The sequence below is a fragment of the Dendropsophus ebraccatus genome, chromosome 5 (assembly GCF_027789765.1).
Source record: "Dendropsophus ebraccatus isolate aDenEbr1 chromosome 5, aDenEbr1.pat, whole genome shotgun sequence".
Classification (NCBI taxonomy): domain Eukaryota; kingdom Metazoa; phylum Chordata; class Amphibia; order Anura; family Hylidae; genus Dendropsophus; species Dendropsophus ebraccatus.
This window is the reverse complement of record NC_091458.1, coordinates 16,691,625-16,711,428: the sequence shown is the minus strand read 5'-3', so window position 1 is coordinate 16,711,428 and position 19,804 is coordinate 16,691,625. Positions and strand designations below refer to the sequence as shown.

Genomic DNA, 19,804 nt, shown 5'->3' with positions numbered 1-19,804 from the left:
GGATGGTGATAAAAAAAGACAATTGCTGAATATCAGATACCACTTCCAGACAGGCACTCTGCAGTCACCAAATGGTAGTATTTCTAATTTGCTGTATGATGGTATTATTCAGTATTTGTATGACGTTATTATTCAGTAGCTAAAGGTGGTATTATTCAGTAGTTGTAGGACTTTATTATTCAGTAGCTATGTGGTGGCATCATTCAGTAGCTATATAGTGTTATTATTCCTTAGCTATATAATGGTATTATTCAGTAGGTATATGGTGGTATTATTCAGTAGGTATATGGTGGTATTATTCAGTAGTTGTATGAGGTTATTATTCAGTAGCTAAAGGTGGCATTCAGTAGTTGTATCACTTTATTATTCAGTAGCTATGTAGTGGCATCATTCAGTAGCTATATAGTGGTATTATTTAGTAGCTGTATGATCGTATTATTCAGTAACAATATGGTGGTATTATTCAGTAACAATATGGTGGTATTATTCAGTAGCTGTATGATGGTATTATTCAGGAGCTATATGGTGAAATTATTCAGAAGCTATATGGTGGTATTATTTAGCAGCTATATTATGGTATGATTGAGTAGCTATACAGTGGTATTATGGTGGTATAGCTATAGATTTGTATTATTAATTAGATATAGCAGGGTATTATTCAGTCCCTGTAAGGTGTTTATAACCTGCCACAGTATAGTAGTAATATTTACTTTCAGGATGGTGATATATTTAAATTTGTTTAAAGGAGAAGTCCGGCCAAAATTAATTTTTGATATGTTGTTACTTATGAAAAGTTATACAAATTTCTAATGTACATTAATTATGGGAAATGCACATATACTGCTATTTCCCTTAATTTAGTAGATCAGGAAGTGTTAGAAATATCTCTGAAGAAGTGACGTCACGACCCAGGGTGTAATTCCTATGGAGTGTCCAGCAGGGGGCGCTCTCTATATAGAAGTCTATGGGACTTTATTGTTTCTATGGGTTTCTATGTAATGTAATGTAATGTAATGTAGCGTACAGTGCTTTATTGAATGAATACATCTATGGAATACTTTGGGGAGCAAGTGTCCTTGCTCCCCAAAGTATTGCATAAATGTATTCATTCAATACATTCAATACACAGTAAGCCCGCCGACCCGCCGCATTTCCGCCGAATTTCCGCCGCATTCCCGCCACACGCTTATCCGCCGCATTCCCGCCGATCCGGACCATATACATTGAACTACAGCTCCCATCATCTGCTTCTAGTATGAACAGGTGATGGGAGCTGTAGTTGGGTAAGGCATATCACATGCCGCCGGGCGCAGGGGGGAGCCGCTCAGTACACAGGAGCATCCCCCTCCTCCTCCTCCTTCCGGGATAACTTCCGCCTATACCAATGCTGACTCCCTGCCTGGCCGCCGCTCTCCGCTCTCCCCCCCATACATACCGGCTCCCGATGCATCCTGGTGTCCGCGCTGATGCCGGGAGCCGGTATATGAGAGCGGAGAGCGGCGGCCAGGCAGGGAGTCAGCATTGGTATAGGCGGAAGTTATCACGGAAGGAGGAGGAGGAGGGGGGAGCGCTCCTGTGTACTGAGCGGCTCCCCCCTGCGCCCGGCGGCATGTCATATCCATTACCCAGCTACAGCTCCCATCACCTGTTCATACTAGAAGCAGATGATGGGAGCTGTAGTTCAATGTATATGGTCCGGATCGGCGGGAATGCGGCGGATCGGCGGAAATTCGGCGGATCGGCGGGCTTACTGTGTATTGAATGTATTGAATGAATACATTTATGCAATACTTTGGGGAGCAAGGACACTTGCTCCCCAAAGTATTCCATAGATGTATTCATTCAATAAAGCACTGTACACTACATTACATTACATTACATTACATAGAAACCCATAGAAACAATAAAGTCCCATAGACTTCTATATAGAGAGCGCCCCCTGCTGGACACTCCATAGGAATTACACCCTGGGTCGTGACGTCACTTCTTCAGAGATATTTCTAACACTTCCTGATCTACTAAATTAAGGGAAATAGCAGTATATGTGCATTTCCCATAATTAATGTACATTAGAAATTTGTATAACTTTTCATAAGTAACAACATATCAAAAATTAATTTTGGCCGGACTTCTCCTTTAATGGTATGATCTATTTATTCTATGGCACACTATGGCGGTATGATTCACTCACTGTGTGGTGGTGATAAAAGTACATGGTGTGATTTAAACCCTATATTTCCTCTAAAATAAAAGCTGAGCTGTGATTGGTTGCTATGGGCAACACAGAGAATCTTATTATAACACAGCGGGCAGTGAGAGCAGTAAATTCGGCCATGGCGGTGAGCCATAATCATAGTTAATAATAACAAACACTTTCTATCTCAAGAGTTTGTAAATATATTTTCTGAGAAATGACAATGCCACCGGTGATGTAATTCTTATGTAACTGTGTCACACAATGCTTAGGTAAGCCACTCTGATGTTGAGAGCGGTGTTCCAGTAAGGCAGAGATGGAACTTGTTTTTCTACAATCATAAAAGTATAAAAAAAAGAAGGAGCATTCCAAGAAGTGAACACAGCGACAGCCCCCTAGAACCCTCTCGGGCTACTTTTAGCCTACGGGGGAGGTAAGAAAGTTGAAAGCAGCTAAGCGGGCTGTTATATACAATTTGCATAGCTTCCGTAGAGGTTAATAAAAGTTGCATTAATAGTGTAGCACCATGAACTATGTCATTTCCATAACTTAGACCTTATGAAAACAGCCCATGAATGTCAAGAAAGAGGCGTCACGAACAGGATTGGCTTTTTGCTAATCCAAAAGGACTTTTGCAGTGTGCTCTTACCACCTCTATTACCAGTTATAATTTTATTAAGAATTTTGCCACTGAAGGAACTGTTTGGCCCTGCTGGCCATATGGCTGTTGAACATGGGACTGTGCATAGTGCATTGTGGCCCTCTTGGGCTGTCTGCCCATTTTATTCTATGAGAGAGACATCTTTCTGCGCCATTTGCTATATATTGTTCACCGAAAAGTCTTCAATAGTTTCAGGAGTACTTATCACAAGATGGGGGGACCCCACTTATGTTTGTTAGGACGATTTTATTGACATGCCAAGCTGCACCATGTCTGTGCTCAAGTCCTTCTATTGTGCCAGCTCTGCAATGAATTTCAATTTCTTTACAGAAAATCTTTATCGTCCATGCTGTGCTGGAACCTCTCCATCTGATCCCTGGGTGGAGGAACCAAGGTGCAGCTTGTATCCTGAACTTTAACTTCTCCCCCTTGTACAGTGGGTACTTTTAACTGCTGTGCCCTCTAGAGTCCTACTGGGTGCTGCCATCTTGCCGAAGCCTGTCCTCAGTCCTCCTGCTGTAATCTGGAAACCAGAAATGCCTCAGAGCTATCCAAGATGGCGACAGAGCATCATCAAGCTGGCTACAAAGATCTTCAAGATACCTCTGAAGTTCCTCTTTCTTGAACAGAAATGTTTGGGAATTAGTTGGCATTGCAGAAGGTGAAAGATGAAGCAACACCTATGACTATGTCCTCCACACACGTGGTGGCCATCTAAGGGAATATACCAAATGGGGTTTGGAGCTGCTCCAAGATTTTTACTCTGGGGCAGATATCGTAATAAACTCTTAATCATCTCTGTTGCCAAGCAATGGGGCTGTCTGCCCATCTTTACCAACCGCTGTTTACCAACCACTATTGGGATAGCAACCTGGTACCCTCTAGCAGCAAGAAGTCATTGAGTGGGATGAAAGGTGAAAATCTTGAATTTACTTAGGCATCGCTTCCTAGTTTGGCCCTAAGTCAAAATGGTTGGGCAGGACATCGGGCACACATGTTGGGGACATACATTGTGTAGTAAGTGCACCCATGTTCAGCACCACCAAGTCTCTACAATGAGCATGTGAGCATCAGAACTGGAGCGTGGTACAATGGAATAAGACGCCTGGTCTGGATTATGTTCTCCAGCATGTGGATGGTCGGTGCGTGTGTGTTACTTACCTGGGAAAGAGATGGCACCAGGATGCAATATGGAAAGAAGACAAGATGGCAGGAGGATTGTGATGGGCAATGTTCTGCTGGAGACCTTGTGTCCTGCCATCATGTGGATGTTACTGTGACACCAACCACCTACCTTACCATTGTACACACCAAGTCTTCCCCATTCGTGACAGTGTGGCCCCCTGATGGCAGCAGATAATGCCCCGGGGGCCACACTGTAGACATTGTACAGGGCAAAGAGATCAAGGTGGTGACTCCTGATTCCCAAGATCTCAATCCCATTGATCATCTGTGGGACGTGCTGGAGAAACATGGAGGTCGCACCTCACACCACACAGGATTGGCTGATTAATTCTTTGTGCCACAGGACACCTTTAGAGGTCATTAGGATTTCAGTCCTCGATGGGCTAGGGTACGAGGGTGACCTACACAATATTAAGTTTGAATGTCATGACTGATCAATAGATTTTTTGTTGGTATTGTTGGTGTTGGTGGGGTGGGGGGTTCAACTTCAATCTCTTCAATTTGTCACCATCTGAAGTCTTTCCCCCCCATTGTCAAGGTGATCCTTTCAGGAAATACTTTGTCTTATAACACCAGAATTACAGTTATAATGTTTTACCTTATTTGTCCTAAACATTTATTACAACATATTCAAAAACATTTCAAGAAACTTAGGTAATCTTTAAAAAAAACAACCAGGTCGTTGCTGCAATATTTTAAGTATTTACAAACTGGGAGCTTTGCTGAAATTTTTGTCAGACATGGTTGGTTGCAATGTTGTTTCTTTGCACAATCTCTAGAGCCACAATTGTAGTTTTTTGGTAATAATTCCACAATGTTTTTAGTTTCTTAACAGCCGATCCAAGATCCGGATTTTACAACATTGACCACATCTTCTTTCTCTGGGTCGTATTTGTAAGCATTGGGTCCTGAAAAGAAGTAAATGTATCCTAAAAAGGATAGAAATAAGAATCAAGATTCAGATAATGTGTATGTCATTAGATGTATATACATATATGAGATAGATAGATAGATATATAGATAGATAGAAAGATAGGAGATAGATAGGAGATAGATAGATAGGAGATAGATAGATAGATAGATAGATAGATAATAGATAAATAGATAGATAGATAGATAGATAGATAGATAGATAGGAGATAGATAGATGATAGATAGATAGATAGATAGATAGATAGATAGATAGATAGATAGATAGATAGGAGATAGATAGATGATAGATAGATAGATAGATAGATAGATAGATAGATAGATAGGAGATAGATAGATAGATAGATAGATAGATAAGAAGAGGACAGAGAATTAGATAGATAGATAGATAGATACTATTAGATAGATAAATAGATAGATAGAATCCACAAAAGCATCAGCACTCTGAAGTTAGCAAAAATGGTGAAAAAGTTTATTCACAGCCCATGTGCAAAAACAGCAACATTGCTGACCAAAACGTCGCTGTTTTTGCACATGGGTTGTGAATAAACTTTTTCACCGTTTTTGCTACCTTCTTCGTTTACTGAGCAATTGTGGTGACCCCCGGTGTGGACGTACGGCCGGTCACTTGCCAGATGGTTAAGTGTGACGCCAATCCTGTGGTGGTTGGCCGAGACCGAGATATACCGTTGCCCAGTGGTATTTTGTCGTGATGCCAGTGCCGGTTGGGCACACCTGCTTTTAGTTTAATGGGCCGGCTATACCTTGTTCCCCTGTGGACAGTGACGTGCCGGGCTGTTGCGGGGCCCTTGGGTACTTATCACGGTGGTCCGGAGTGGAGCAGTGAACTACCTGGACTATTGGTACTGCCACACACAGAAAGGGGAGATGACCCAAAGAAGGTGTGTGTGCTGTGTCGGTGCTTGACAAGGAATCACAGAGTCTCTTTAGCATAAATATAATCTTGTTTACTCTGAAGATACTTGAGGTAGGCAGCAGATAATACAGCTTTGCCTTGATATAATACTTTACACTTGATAAGTTACTTAATACTTTGTAGTCTGTACTAAGAGTAGAAGGAGTAATACAGTTGTGCTGACTGACTTATGTGGTGAGAGGTAGAAGAGAGGAGCAGAGAGGAGGATGTTGAGAGAGTCCCAACCCAAGTTGTACTGTGCTCTGCCGGAACTTCAGAGGTAGAATACTTGAGAAAAGAGAGATTACTTGTGCCCGTGTTTTGACTCTCTGTTCTTTGCACCACCTATTGCCCACCAGTGTCGAGTGACCCGTCCAAGAGGGTGACACAAGCCCCAGACCTTGTTACCTGGGATGAGCGGTATGCTGAGGGTTCCCTGCTTACACCCGTGCTGCGAGATAGAGTTCATAGCCTTCTAGCAACTTTGCATTACCATATGTTCCATTATACAATTTTTTAATCAGAAAGACTACTTTATTCTCCCCCGACGCCTATCCCTTAAACACATGCCTTGTATACTATTTGTACCACTTACCATTTACTTCAACTGCGGCATCTACATTTCCTTCGACCCCAGAGAACTCATCATCAATGCTTTTTGGATATTCTCTGTCCATAATTCGGTTCGCCTCATCATAGCTGTGGAGAGAATACACTGACACATTAATGACATCTTAGGAATATAAGTATTATAAGTAATATAAGTACAATTTACTATTGGAGCAAGTAGATGGGTGGAGGCTGAGCACAGTCTCCTTGTCACTTGAGCGTTGAGCATGATATAAAGGTGACAGATTCCATTTCATGCACATACTGATGTCACCATACAGGGATAAGGCACAGAATGATATCAGAGTACAGGAATGGTATACAAATGGCCTTTATGGTCTCCGAGTGGTGATTGGCTGCTGCGTGTATTAACTCCTCCCTCTAATTTTGTTAGGTCCTCTTATGCATGATTTTCAAATGACAATTTTGAATTATTTCAATTATAGGCGGAGCTAAGATGTCACCTGACTGCACGCACCTGCCTGTTCATTTCCATATAAGGAAATATAATAATTAACATATAGTTGAAACATTTCCTGGCCTGGAAAAGCTGTTGCTGAAGTGAGAGCCATATAGCGCCATAGTTCGTGAAATATGTAGATACAGAGGACAAATACAATCCACATATATTTTACATGGGAAAAAATTTCTACCTGTAGAAATCTTCTCCTACAAAGAATAACGTCTTCTTGGAGTCCTTCAGGTGGACGGCGGCATCTATCTTCTGCACAGTACTTGGAAGTCCAAAGTCATGAATAAGACGAGGAGGTCCCAGAATCTGGAGACCTCTTGTAGTCCAGTAATGGGGACCTGTTAAAACATAAAGAAGTTGGGCAGAAAATCTTTCTCCATTACGTTCCCTTCTGTTTAACTTGATGACTCATATGATAAGAAAGAAGGAAGGAAGGACTGGATTATTTCTTTTACAAATCATTAAAAATTGTGATGATTCAGATAATGGATTGTAAATAAAAGTACCCACAGCGGTAGGATTAAAGCGAACCTTGGGTTACTTTGCTCTACGTCTTCCTGTTCCAGGGTTATCGAGATTTTAGGCTTTGACTATGAGTACACTTTCCTGACTATTCAGATGAGAAGGAATTTCCGGTGAAAAAAATATGCGAATGCTAGATAGGGTGTGACTAACGGTGAGGGGGGTATGAATATGAATCTGAAGGGTCAAGGGGTAAATATGAGACTGGGGGTGCGAATATGAGGCTGGGGGTGTAAATCAGGCCGAGGGGTATAAATATGAGGTTAAGGGGTGTGAATATGAGGCTGGGGGTGTCAATGAGGCTGAAAGGGTATGAATATGAGCCTCAGGGTTTTGAATAAGCCTGTGACTATGTTCCCACAACGTATGAATTTTCGTAAAATCACGGCCGTTGTACAACGGCCATGATTATTGCGAAAATATACGTTACCTTTCCTTGTATGGGATCTCGGAAGGAGCGTATACACATAGTATATGCTCCGGCCAGGATCCCTAGCGGCGCCGCAAACAACTGACAAGTCAGTTTTATGCGGCCACTATTCATTGAATACCGGGCGTAGAAAACCATGTCATTGCGCACTGTGGAGCGAGCGGTTGTGGCCGCTCGCTCCATAGTGTGCAGTGGAGAGTTCTGATGCTGGCGCGCATGGAGGCGCCCGCATCAGAACTCTGCGGCCATAAAGATCATCTGGCTGGTACTGCAGTAGCGGCTGGGATGATCTTTTCAGAGACCGGCTGTTCCCTGACCCGGCCGGGTCATGGAACAGCTGGTCTCTTACAACGTGTGTAAATATGAGGCTTGGGGTGTGAAATTAGGCTCAGGTTGTGTGAATATGAGGCTGAGGGGGCATGAATGAAGCTGGGGGAGAATATAAGATAGGAAAAGAAGGAGGGAGAAGACAGATGTTTCCACCTCAACGTGACTAAAAAAAGAGCACAAAAAGAAAACTTGAAAAAAAATTTAAATCTAGTACTATAATGTTTAGATGTTTTCAAAAAATGTATGCCTTACCTTTAAAAAAATAAGCAGTTCCTCTATCAGGAACCTCATATGCAGCATCCACGTTTGACATGAGCTGTGGGAAGGAAGCGGCAATAGAGTTGGGTCTAATGGCAGCAAGCTGGGTCTGTCTTCTCCAGAAAGATCTTTAAGAGAAAACATAATGTAATGTTAGAGGGTGGCTCAGCAGGTACATAGACAAAATCCCTTTATCTCAGACTGTGTAAGAAGAATATTGGCTTTAAAGCACTATCAAGATCGCAGCTCTAGCTGTTATACAGGCTTATATAGACCCCCTTAAAAATCAGGTCGTTTTAAATTCATGTACAGCTCTTTATATACAGCTACACAATGAATGGAGCAGTGGAGAGTGGAAGCCACTCCATTTGGACGTCCACTAAGGTGGTCACACATGCTCAGTTCAACTGCAATCTCCTGATCTGTGCCAGTAGTATTGGCAGTTGGTCTCAAATGGGAAGTGATCAGATCCATGGGGGGAAAGAACAGTACAGGGATATAAGGTATTTTACTTAAACGCAGCACATTTGTACTCTTTTACATTATATGTATGTGGTACACATCGGATCTTACTATCTTTTCTTTGTGGGAAACCCCCTTTAACTGCTAAACAGTTCTACATCCACAGGAAGCATACAGGTGCAATGTTATACTATATTGTCATCACCGTTTCAACAAATTTTGCATAAATCAATATTAACAAGTTAATGTTAGAGACCTTGTAATCTATCTTATCAGAGAAAGTTCCTCTCTTTACTGTTATCAGACTTTCCCCCTCAACCACACACAAAACACTAGTGGTATGCTTTTTTATGTTTTCTCTGTCTTTGATTTTTAGTTGTCTATAAATAGCAGCTAGGATGTCTCCCCATACGGCAACAAATAGGGATCAAGCTTTCCTATATCTTGATAGCACTCTCTTATGAGCAGCAGCATGGAGAACATTATAGAGCAGTACAGAGCAGTATAAGCCATAACTTTGGAATTGGGATGAAATCTATAGTAACTGTAAACTTCTGTCTTGCTGCAGTGTCTCTGACTTCCTTTTTCCAGCCACTCCTCCTACTACTCCTCTCTCTAGATGTCTATAGGCAGCATGTTACTGACCCCTCAGCGAACTGATGTCCTTACAGACAGATAAATGGTATCCACCTGTCTTTGAAAAATAGAAGTTCATTCCCTATCGCTGTAACAGCATCAAAAGATAGATTTGGATTGCAGTAAGCTGGACTTGGTGACTCGGGTGTCCCAGAAGTTTTTTGGCCGGTGCGTTTGGTCCCTGAAACAGACAGAAAAGGTAATAGACAAAATTTGTGCATCATTATATGGTGATGGTGGCGGTTGGAATGGCGGGGGGGGGGGGGGGGGGGGGGCAGATTTTTTTTTTTTACTTTGCACCCCACTCCCTGCCCATCTGCTAATTTGCTTATGAACTGTAACAGGGAGCATTATGCAATGTGTTTCTCTACCGTATAATGCTTGTATCCCTTTCACGTCGTCCTTGGGCAGTCGGAATCCAGTAGGATGCTGATATTTATATGTCGGATACATCAAAGCCGATGGGTCACTAGAATGTCCGAGCCCTAAAGCGTGACCAAATTCATGAGCCGCTACCGTGAAGAGGTTGAATCCTACAATGAGATCAGGTAATAAGTTGTAGATAATACACACAAAGAGGTAGATTTATCAAACATGGTGTAAAGTGAAACTGGCTCAGTTGCCCCTAGCAACCAATCAGATTCCACCTTTCATTCCTCACAGACTCTTTGGAAAATGAAAGGTGGAATCTGATTGGTTGCTAGGGGCAACTGAGCCAGTCTCACTTTACACCATGTCTAATAAATCTCCCCCAATGTATATTGATGATGAATTAGAGGTCACGCACTTACCATTCGTTCCCGTTGTCCACCTTTCTGCGTTGTCAAAGTGGGTATCTCCTCCTAGACCCTCACCTGGTGCAAATGCATGAGCCAAAGTCCCCCGAGGGCCATCAAATGGATACGAGTCTCCATGGTCTAAATTAGAAAGTGTTATAATGAGAAACAGATCGAAAAACCACATCAGGATAATGCCCCCTATAGGAACATCTCTGTATGACATAATCCACACTTTAATAAAAGTTACAAAGGATGATTGCAAAGGGAGGTGAATCCATTGTCATTGACAGCGACGAAAAGATTCAGGTTTTCTAAAAATTCCAATCTCCTGCCTTGTTCATTGTGCTCCATACATACTTGCTTGTTTGCAAAGTCATAAAATCATGTTTTCCCTCCAAGCTCGAGAGTCATAGGGTCCATGTTGAGCTGCAGCCTACACGCCTTTTCGCTCCACCCTCACTTCCCGTCCCCGCATGATTGATGTACAGGGCTGGGTCTCTAAGAAACCTGAGCTTAGAAGAAAAACACAATTTTATAACTTTGCCAATAACCATCAGGTAAGGACAGCGGTCTGGCAGCATTTCCTCCGGCCCCATGGGACAGTTCAAAACATCTGGTGCTTCAATTGGAACGGCAGATTGATGGACAGGACAGGCGGTGGACCGTTGCAGCATTCTGCCGTCCAGCTTTTATGGTTATTGGAAAAAAGGATAGGGCAATCGATGACAACTGGTGCATTTTTCCCATCAGTTGTCACCAAAAGAAATATGCCGGTGTAAAACAACCAATGTGTGTATGTAAACCCACCGTTGTGTGTATTTAAACCCACCCTAAGAGACAACTATGATTTGTCTGATCACCTATCAGATTATACCTGCTCAGCCAATCACTGTGCTGTCCCGCCGGAGTCAGTGATTGGCTGAGCAGGCTGTCAGTGAGCGGGGGGACCCAGAACAGTGTTGGGCAGTGCGGGCAGGTAAGGATCCCTGCTTTATAGTTTTTCTAACTTCACAGCAGCACAGCATGTTAGGTTTTACAACCTAGTGTCATAGACTTTAAAGGGCTACTTCAACAATTTTTTTTCTTTCAAATTAGCTGGTTTCAGAAAGTTATATTGATTTGTAAATTACTTCTATTTAAAAATCTCAAGTCTTCCAGTACTTATCAGCTGCTGTATGTCCTGCAGGAAGTGGTGTATTCTTTCCAGTCTCATACAGTGCTCTCTGCTGCCACCTCTGTTTATGTCAGGAACTGTCCAGAGCAGGAGAGGTTTTCTATGAGGATTTGCTGTTGCTCTGGACAGTTCCTGAGATGGGCAGAGGTGGCAACAGAGAGCACCGTGTCAGACTGGAAAGATTACACCACTTCCTGCACAACATACAGCAGCTGATAAGTACTGGAAAATTGGACATTTTTAAATAGATCTAATTTGCAAATCTATATAACTTTATGACATCAGTTTTGTTTTTTTAAATTTTTATTTCTTCTGAAGTTCCCCGTAAACATCTCCAGTACCTCCAGACTCAAATGAAATCATGATGTCTGCTTCTCCCTGGTTTGTCTTCACAAAGGATAATGGTGTAGCCTCGCTCCACGCTCTCAGACCCATGTCTATGGCTCTATCCACATCTAGCTTGCTCATGCTGGCTGTATACTTCTCAATCCTACAAATAAAGTAATATTTATTACACAGGAAACAGGATACACCACTCTCCATTTTGTAGGTTTTGTCTCAGAAATGCTTGTGCAAATTACGCTCAGTTGTGAAATTCCAATTGCAGCTGAATTTGAATTTTTTTCTCTTACAAAACGAAAAAAAAAAAAAAAGGATAAAGGATACTGTTTGCCAGTAGCGCACACACAGGCACTTCCTTCCCTTACTTCTCTGGCCAATCACAGCATGGCGCCTACTCCTCTCTGCTTTACCTAGATATAGTGCTAGAGAGTGCACTAGACTAAACAGGCTGCATTGTGCTGAGCTAATGATTTATACAGTATAAGGCTATGTTCACACTACGTAAAAGTACGGCCGTTGTTGCCATCGGCAACATCGTATACGCTCCATATACACATTGTATGCGCTCCGGCCGGGATCCCTTGCTGCGGTGCAAATAACTGACATGTCAGTTTTCTGCGGCCGCAATTCAATGAATTGCGACCGTAGGAAACCTTGTCAGTTCACACAATGAAGCGAGCGTGCTATGGGAAGTTCTGATGCGGGCGCGCTGATGCGCCCTCATCAGAACCCTGCGGCCGGAAAGATCATCCGGCCGGTACTTAAGCACCGGCCGGATGATCTGGGCTGAGACTGGCCGTTCCGTGACACGGCCGGGGTCACGGAACCGCCGGTCTTCATCTAATGTGAACATAGCCTAATACTATATAGTTGGCACATGGAGGGAGAAGAGGTTACTGATGTCCTGGGTTTGCAAGGTGCTATGTGGGCGGAGAGGAAAGAAATAGTAGATGTAACAAATAAAAGAGGTTACACCAAGCACTACTGTTGCTGTTGAGCTAAAGGGAGGGGGGATTACACCTCAGCACTATGGACAGCAGATGATACACTAGTATTTATACAAGGCACATCTGCCCTGAGCTTTATGGGTGGTAATGAGATGAGAGAGAAGCTTTGATTTATCTTTGAGGAACAGTGTAGATCATCTTCAGCAGGCCAACTGGGTCAGCTAAGCTCAGGTTTTCTCCAGATCTCTCTCCTACCACTCTCTCCTGCACATACCACTAGCTAATCCAACTCTCCTTCCTGTAATTTGTCCTGATCTAGCTGTTACCAGAGACAAATGTGCCCTGACAACAGGCAGTGGACAGAAGATTGCAGGGAAAGAAGACTAAAGTATGTAGCATCCTGTGGTTATTGATGTTGGTATATGGGTTTTATTGAAAGGAGTTATTAGAAAATCAGTGTTAGGCTATGTTCACACTACGTTGCCGATGGCAACAACGGCCGTACTTTTGGCGCGGTGGAACAATGCCTTACTTTTAATGGGATCCCTGCCGGATCGTATACACATCGTATACGCTCCGGCCGTGATCCCATATGTGGCCGCAAATAACTGACATTACATAACTGACAGAAAGACCTGTCAGTTCACACAGTGAAGCGAGCGGCTCCGGACGCTTGCTTCACTGTGGGCTATGGGAAGCTCTGATGCGGGCGCACGCTGATGCGCCCGCATCGGAGCTCTGCGGGCGGAAAGATCATCCGGCTGGTACTTAAGTGCCGGCCAAGATGATCCGGCCAGAGACCGGCCGTTCTGTGACCCGGCCAGGGTCACGGAACGGCCGGTCTATTACGTAGTGTGAACATAGCCTTAAATTGTATTGATAGATGACACTTGAGTTTGGCCTCTGCAGATTATGAAAAGATGGGAAAAGGCACAACATTTCTTAAAGGGAACCTGTCACCATGAAATTGTGATCTAATCCATCAGCAACATAATATAGAGCAGGAAAAGTTGTGCAGATTGATAAGTTCCCTTTAAGGAATAACACCATCTTTTTTGCACAGTGTGAACAGTACATAGGTTGGCACCCACTAAAAATAGTCACCTGTAAGTTAGTGTAGACTTTTTCCACTTTGGCTCTCCTGGGAAGACATGATAGTTGGCCACGTCTGGCATGCCACACCGCGGTTTATTCATCACAGCCATGGTGGAGTAATCCAGTTTTCCCGTCACTTGTAGACCGAAGAATTCTTGCATTTTCTTTATTTTTCGGGAAAATGGCGTACCACCTGTCACCATTTCAGCCATATTCATCTGCCCCTCACTGGTGTAATATTTATCAAGATATTCCTAGGAATGGAAAGATGATCCAAGGAGTATTTCTCATCATACATTATAGGAAGGTAAATACAGGACTGACACCATCATAGTCAGTCCATTGACCATTGACCTTCATAGGCCTCTGCTACAAAGATGACTATTGTGTGTGTGTGTGTGTGTGTGTGTGTGTGTGTGTGTGTGTGTGTGTGTGTGTGTGTGTGTGAGGGTCCAACAATGTCTATGACCCTATGACGTTAGCACCAAACAGACATCAATAAAAATAGTCTTAGGCATCGATTTTTAAGGGAAGGAAAAAGTCTGGTGACTCAAATATCATTCGGTGACTCAGGCCATGTGACTTGTGCTCATTTTCTACTCTGCCGTCCAAATTAAAGGGGTTGTTGAGTTTAGACGAGCTGTCTCCTCCATATTAGGGAATTCTAAATTACTAGAAGGTCATCTGCTCAGTTTTGGCCAGAATGGAGAGTGGTTACGAAGAGCATCTCTTCTCCCTTCACATAGACAACTTATTGATGTGAATGGACACTTTGTAATGCTTCATTTCCCCTGTGGTGGCGCTGCAGGGACACTGAACACTTACAAGTTCCCGCAGGTGAGAACATTGGCCCAAATTTACTAAAAACTGTCTCTGATGGAGGCTTAGATGACCGAATATGTCTTGTTAAAGCAGCACCCATGAGTCCTGGTGGGCTTTGTCAGTCTTACACCAATGTGCAGGTTTACTCAGTCTTTCAGGAATAAATTAAACCATCACATGTCTTGGTCATTGATTGGCTGATCTGCCTGTCACTCCAGAGACGGTGTAGAAGCTGGTGCCTTGGATTACGAGCATAATTTGTTCCGGGAGCGTGTACGTAACCCAAATCCACTCTTAAACAGCTGAATATGTGATATTATAAGTTCTCTCTAGTCTGACACAGTGCTCTCTGCTGCCACCTCTGTCCATGTCAGGAACTGTCCAGAGCGGCAGCAAATCCTCATAGAAAACCTCTTCTGCTGTTCTGGACAGTTCCTGACATGGACAGAGGTGGCAGCAGAGAGCACTGTGTCAGACTGGAAAGAATACACCTCTTCCTGCAGGACAGGCATCAACTGATAAGTACTGGAAGACTGGAGATTTTAAAATACACATTTATATAACTTTCTGAAACCAGTTGATGCCTGGAAAATATTTTGGCCGGAGTACCTCTTTAAAGCAAGGATAGGGAACCTTTGACCCTCCAGCTGTTGCAAAACTACAATTCTCATCATACCTGGACAGCCTTTGGCTGACTTAACATAGATAGGCAGCACAGCTCTACACAACAGACCTTAGCGGTGTACACGTCCCTCCAGTTCTTGGTCCGGTATAAAGCATACAGGGTCGGAGCAGCCGATGAGCATTTCCATAATATCATCCAAGAACATAACATCCAAAAATGAGCAGAGCCCTCCATCTCTGGAAGACATGTATCCCATAGAACCACGCCGGACCCTTAGATATAGAAGTGAAAAAAAAAAATCGGTGGCCTCTTTTATACAGCAGACATGTTTATGGAGAGGCAGCCGGGATGATTCATGTCTGATACGACGCTGTAATTACTGGACTGTGATTGTAAAGGGGAAATACAAAAACAGTAATTGCTTCAGGTAAAACGATAACATGTTCTTATGCGCAATTCAAGTCTCTACTGACATAAAAGAGAACCTGTCCCAACTAGGCCCCGTACGATATAAACATACAGGATGATATAGGTCTAATACTCACTACAACAATTACGTCGGTATTTCGGACCGAACCACCTTGAGCTCATCATAGGAGTGACCAGTTTGATGATCGGCTATGTTTAGCATGAAGAAATAGGAGGCTGAGCATGTCATCTGTGCGTCTATTCACTCAGTGGCTAATAGGCCTCCATTTTCACGATTAGTAGGGGTCTCTGCATTTAGACCACCACTGCTCAGCTAGTTATCCCCATCCAGTCAATAGATAACTATAAATTTGGGGATTATTCCTTTGAAGGGGTTTTCCGGCTTAAATATAAGGGGTTTTCCGGCTTAAATATAACTTTCGATATGTTGCTGCCCATGATGAGACTAACAATTTCTTCCATACTTCTTTTTATGTATTCAGTCTCCTTACCCCAGTTCTGAGCTGCTGCTTTCTGCTGGAGACACAAAAAACTCTGTGTGAGCTTTTCTCTCTGTCTCCCCCCTCCTCCCACCTCCCTTCTGAGACAGCTGATGTAATCAAGTCCCAACAAGTATCTGCAACTTTGTAGCTTCTTTGTAATGCTAGGAGGACTCATCAAGTTGCTGATAAAATCACTGTGATTATCCCTTCCAGCATTACAAAGTTGCAGATAGATCTTGTTTACATCAGCCGTCTCAGAAGGGAGGGGGAGACAGAGAGAAAAGCTCACACACAGATTTTTGTGTCTTTAGGAGAAAGCAGCAGCTCAGAACTGGGGGAAGGAGACTGAATAGATAATAACAAGTATGGAAGGAATTGTTAGTCTCACAATGGCCAGCAACATATCAGAAGTTATGTTTGAGCCCTTCACACACTACACAGTACAATTAGGATAGGCATAGCCAAAGGCTCATGGGCCCTTGTGCAAAATTTCAGCTTCCCCCACTAAACCAAGAACACAAAGCCAGAGGTAAAACTGTTACTCTATATCCAGTGACTCACAGGTGACATCTTCTCTGAGATGTTCATTTTCCTTTTCTTCTCCATCTGGCCCAGGCTGCCATGAAAGCTTTTTCCGGTCACATCTGTGTAGTTTGCTGTCCAGATGTATTTGGATCCTTACTCTCTATATTATTTTTTACTATTGTCAAACGATGCTGCACATGTGATCCCTGATTCGAATTATCATACCCCCATGACCCCTTAGAGGGATTGGGATAACTTATCTCAAAAAATGTAAAAAAAAAAAACCCAAAAAACCCCCAGTCTATTATAATAAAATAAAATGTGCACTAATCCGGTTTTATCTCTGCTGTATCTAATTCTGCCACTGCAGTCCTCCCCATCACCTTTTTTATTTCCCAGCAGAGATGATTTGTATACCCTGTAGTCAATTACTATCCCCTCTAACGTACTGTACCACTGTCCTGTAATGTACTGCACCACTGTCCTCTCTGATGTACTATACCACTCTCCTCCAATGTACTGGACCACTGTCCTCTCTAATGTCCTGTGCCACTTTCCCCTCTAATGTACTGTACCACTGTCCTCTCCAATGTCCTGTGCCACTTTCCCCTCTAATGTACTGTACTGCTGTCCTCTCTAATGTCCTGTGCCACTTTCCCTTCTAATGAACTGTACCACTGTCCTCCAATGTACTGTACCACTGTCCTCTCTAATGTACTGTACTACTGTCCCCTCTAATGTCCTGTGCCACTGTCCCTTCTAATGTACTGTACCACTGTCCTCTCTAATGTACTGTACCACTGTCCCCTCTTATGTCCTGTGCCACTGTCCCTTCTAATGTACTGTACCACTGTCCTCTCTAATGTACTGTACCACTGTTCTCTCTGATGTACTGTACCACTTTCTTCTAATGTACTGTACCACTGTATCTAATGTACTGTACCACTGTCCTCTAATGCACTGTACCACTGTCCTCTCTAATGTACTGTACCACTGTTTTCTCTAATGTACTGTACCACTGTCCTCTCTAATGTACTGTACCACTGTTTTCTCTAATGTACTGTACCACTGTCCTCTCTAATGTACTGTACCACTGTTCTCTCTGATGTACTGTACCACTTTCTTCTAATGTACTGTACCACTGTATCTAATGTACTGTACCACTGTCCTCTAATGCACTGTACCACTGTCCTCTCTAATGTACTGTACCACTGTTTTCTCTAATGTACTGTACCACTGTCCTCTCTAATGTACTGTACCACTGTTTTCTCTAATGTACTGTACCACTGTTTCCTCTAATGTACTGTACCACTGTCCTCTCTAATGTACTGTACCACTGTCCTCTCTAATGTACTGTACCACTGTCTTCTAATGTACTTTACCACTGTCCTCTAATGTACTGTACCACAGTCTCCTCTAATGTACTGTACCACTGTTTTCTCTAATGTACTGTACCACTGTCCTCTCTAATGTACTGTACCACTGTTTTCTCTAATGTACTGTACCACTGTTTCCTCTAATGTACTGTACCACTGTCCTCTCTAATGTACTGAACCACTGTTTCCTCTAATGTACAGTACCATGGTCCTCTAATGTACTGTGCCACGGTCCTCTCTAATGTACTGTACCACTGTCCCTTCTAATGTACTGTACCACTGTCCTCTCATGTACTGTACCACTGTCCTCCAATGTACTGTACCACTCTCCTCTCTAATGTACTTGTAGTGAGGCGCGGGAAGTTTTGATGGTCTCATTGCTGGGTCAACTGGTACAGTGGTGTGGTAGCTGAGTGGGTGTAGGGTCACTCGGCACTTGTTACGGTAGCCTGGAGGGGTGTAGCACCTACCCGGATAGTCTGGCACCTCACCAGCAGGAAAAAGGAGATTAACCAAAGTGTGGTTGCAGGTGCTCAAAAATAGGCCAGAGTTCAATGCTTAGAATAAAAATAGGACAGTTTACTTGCAAGTACTTTACTTACTTTACAGTACTTTGCAGGAACACAGTTCAGCACAATACAAGGAAACAATCTTGCGGTTAAGGTAGAGATCAGGTGCTTTTGAAAAGAGAGTCTTGTAAAAGAGAGAGTGGAGGAGAGGGGGTGCCAGAAGGGCCTTGTCCAATGTAGCTCTGCCTGGAACAGCTAGAGGTGTATAGAAGAGATATAGAGAACACTCGTACTCACGTATAGACTTCAGGCTGATCGCCTTCTGCCATACAATTAGCCATAGTATGAGCCCCATGCCTAGTTATCTGGGCTAGGCAGACTTCCGAGACTTCCCAGTCATCCTGCGCTGCGCAGTGGAATACCTAGACCTTTAAGTATACCTAAGATCTGTGGCTTGCTTGCTTGTCTCCCTGTTAGAGGACCTGGCCTAAGCCAGGCCCTGGCTTAGCTTCAGCAGAGACTTGTCTGTGTTGTTTGCTCTCACACTGACTAGAGACAGCTCCTCAACTCCTCCCACCAGGAACTAATTCCTACAAGGGTCTACTTAAACCTGCCTTTGATTGATGGGGGGCTGTGTGTGAGGAGAGAGAGAACAGAAGATAGGATATTAGAAAGGAGGGAAAGCGCCTGCACCTGTGAGTGGGTAAAGAACAACTTGTGACACATAGGACAGTTGACCCTTAGCCTCCTTCAGCCGTGCATAGAGAACAACAAACACTTTAGTGACACCTAGTGTAAAAAACACTAACTGACATGGATACTTTATCCCACTTGTGTGAACCGGGGGAGTTAACTTACTGAGGTGCAATAAAGGTTAAGGGTCCCATACCTTTAATGTACTGTACCACTTTCCTCCCTAATGTGCTGGGCCACTGTCCTCTGTAATGTACTGTACCGCTGTCCTCTAATGTACTGTACCACTTTCCTCTCTAATGTACTGTACCACTGTCCTCTGTAATGTACTGTACCGCTGTCCTCTAATGTACTGTACCACTGTCCTCTCTAATGTACTGTACCACTGTCCTCTCTAATGT

The 19,804-nt window shown here is 43.3% G+C and overlaps 1 protein-coding gene across 1 annotated transcript; it reads right to left on the bottom strand.

Annotated features, from left to right (window-relative positions):
• Nucleotides 1-4,720: 4,720 nt before the first annotated feature.
• On the bottom strand, nucleotides 4,721-15,571 carry LOC138793406 (matrix metalloproteinase-20-like). Its single transcript, XM_069971970.1, has 10 exons — nucleotides 15,498-15,571; nucleotides 13,952-14,196; nucleotides 11,900-12,048; nucleotides 10,397-10,522; nucleotides 9,977-10,138; nucleotides 9,660-9,786; nucleotides 8,502-8,635; nucleotides 7,149-7,305; nucleotides 6,482-6,585; nucleotides 4,721-4,969 (listed from the first exon to the last, which is right to left on the bottom strand). The coding sequence occupies exons 2-10, from the start codon at nucleotides 14,158-14,160 to the stop codon at nucleotides 4,869-4,871; spliced, it is 1,269 nt and encodes a 422-aa protein (XP_069828071.1). The 5' UTR covers nucleotides 14,161-14,196; nucleotides 15,498-15,571; the 3' UTR covers nucleotides 4,721-4,868.
• Between the last annotated feature and the right edge of the window lie 4,233 nt (nucleotides 15,572-19,804).

What these genes read in the sequence shown, in the direction of transcription:
- LOC138793406 (XM_069971970.1), bottom strand. Translation starts at nt 14,160, where the DNA reads ATGAATATGGCTGAAATGGTGACAGGTGGTACGCCATTTTCCCGAAAA. An exon ending in GATTTCATTTGAGTCTGGAG is followed by an intron (nt 10,523 to 11,899) that starts GTACTGGAGATG and finishes TTTCTAATTTAG; the next exon opens with ACCATGGAGACTCGTATCCA. An exon ending in GTAGGAGAAGATTTCTACAG is followed by an intron (nt 6,586 to 7,148) that starts GTAGAAATTTTT and finishes TTCTCTCCACAG; the next exon opens with CTATGATGAGGCGAACCGAA.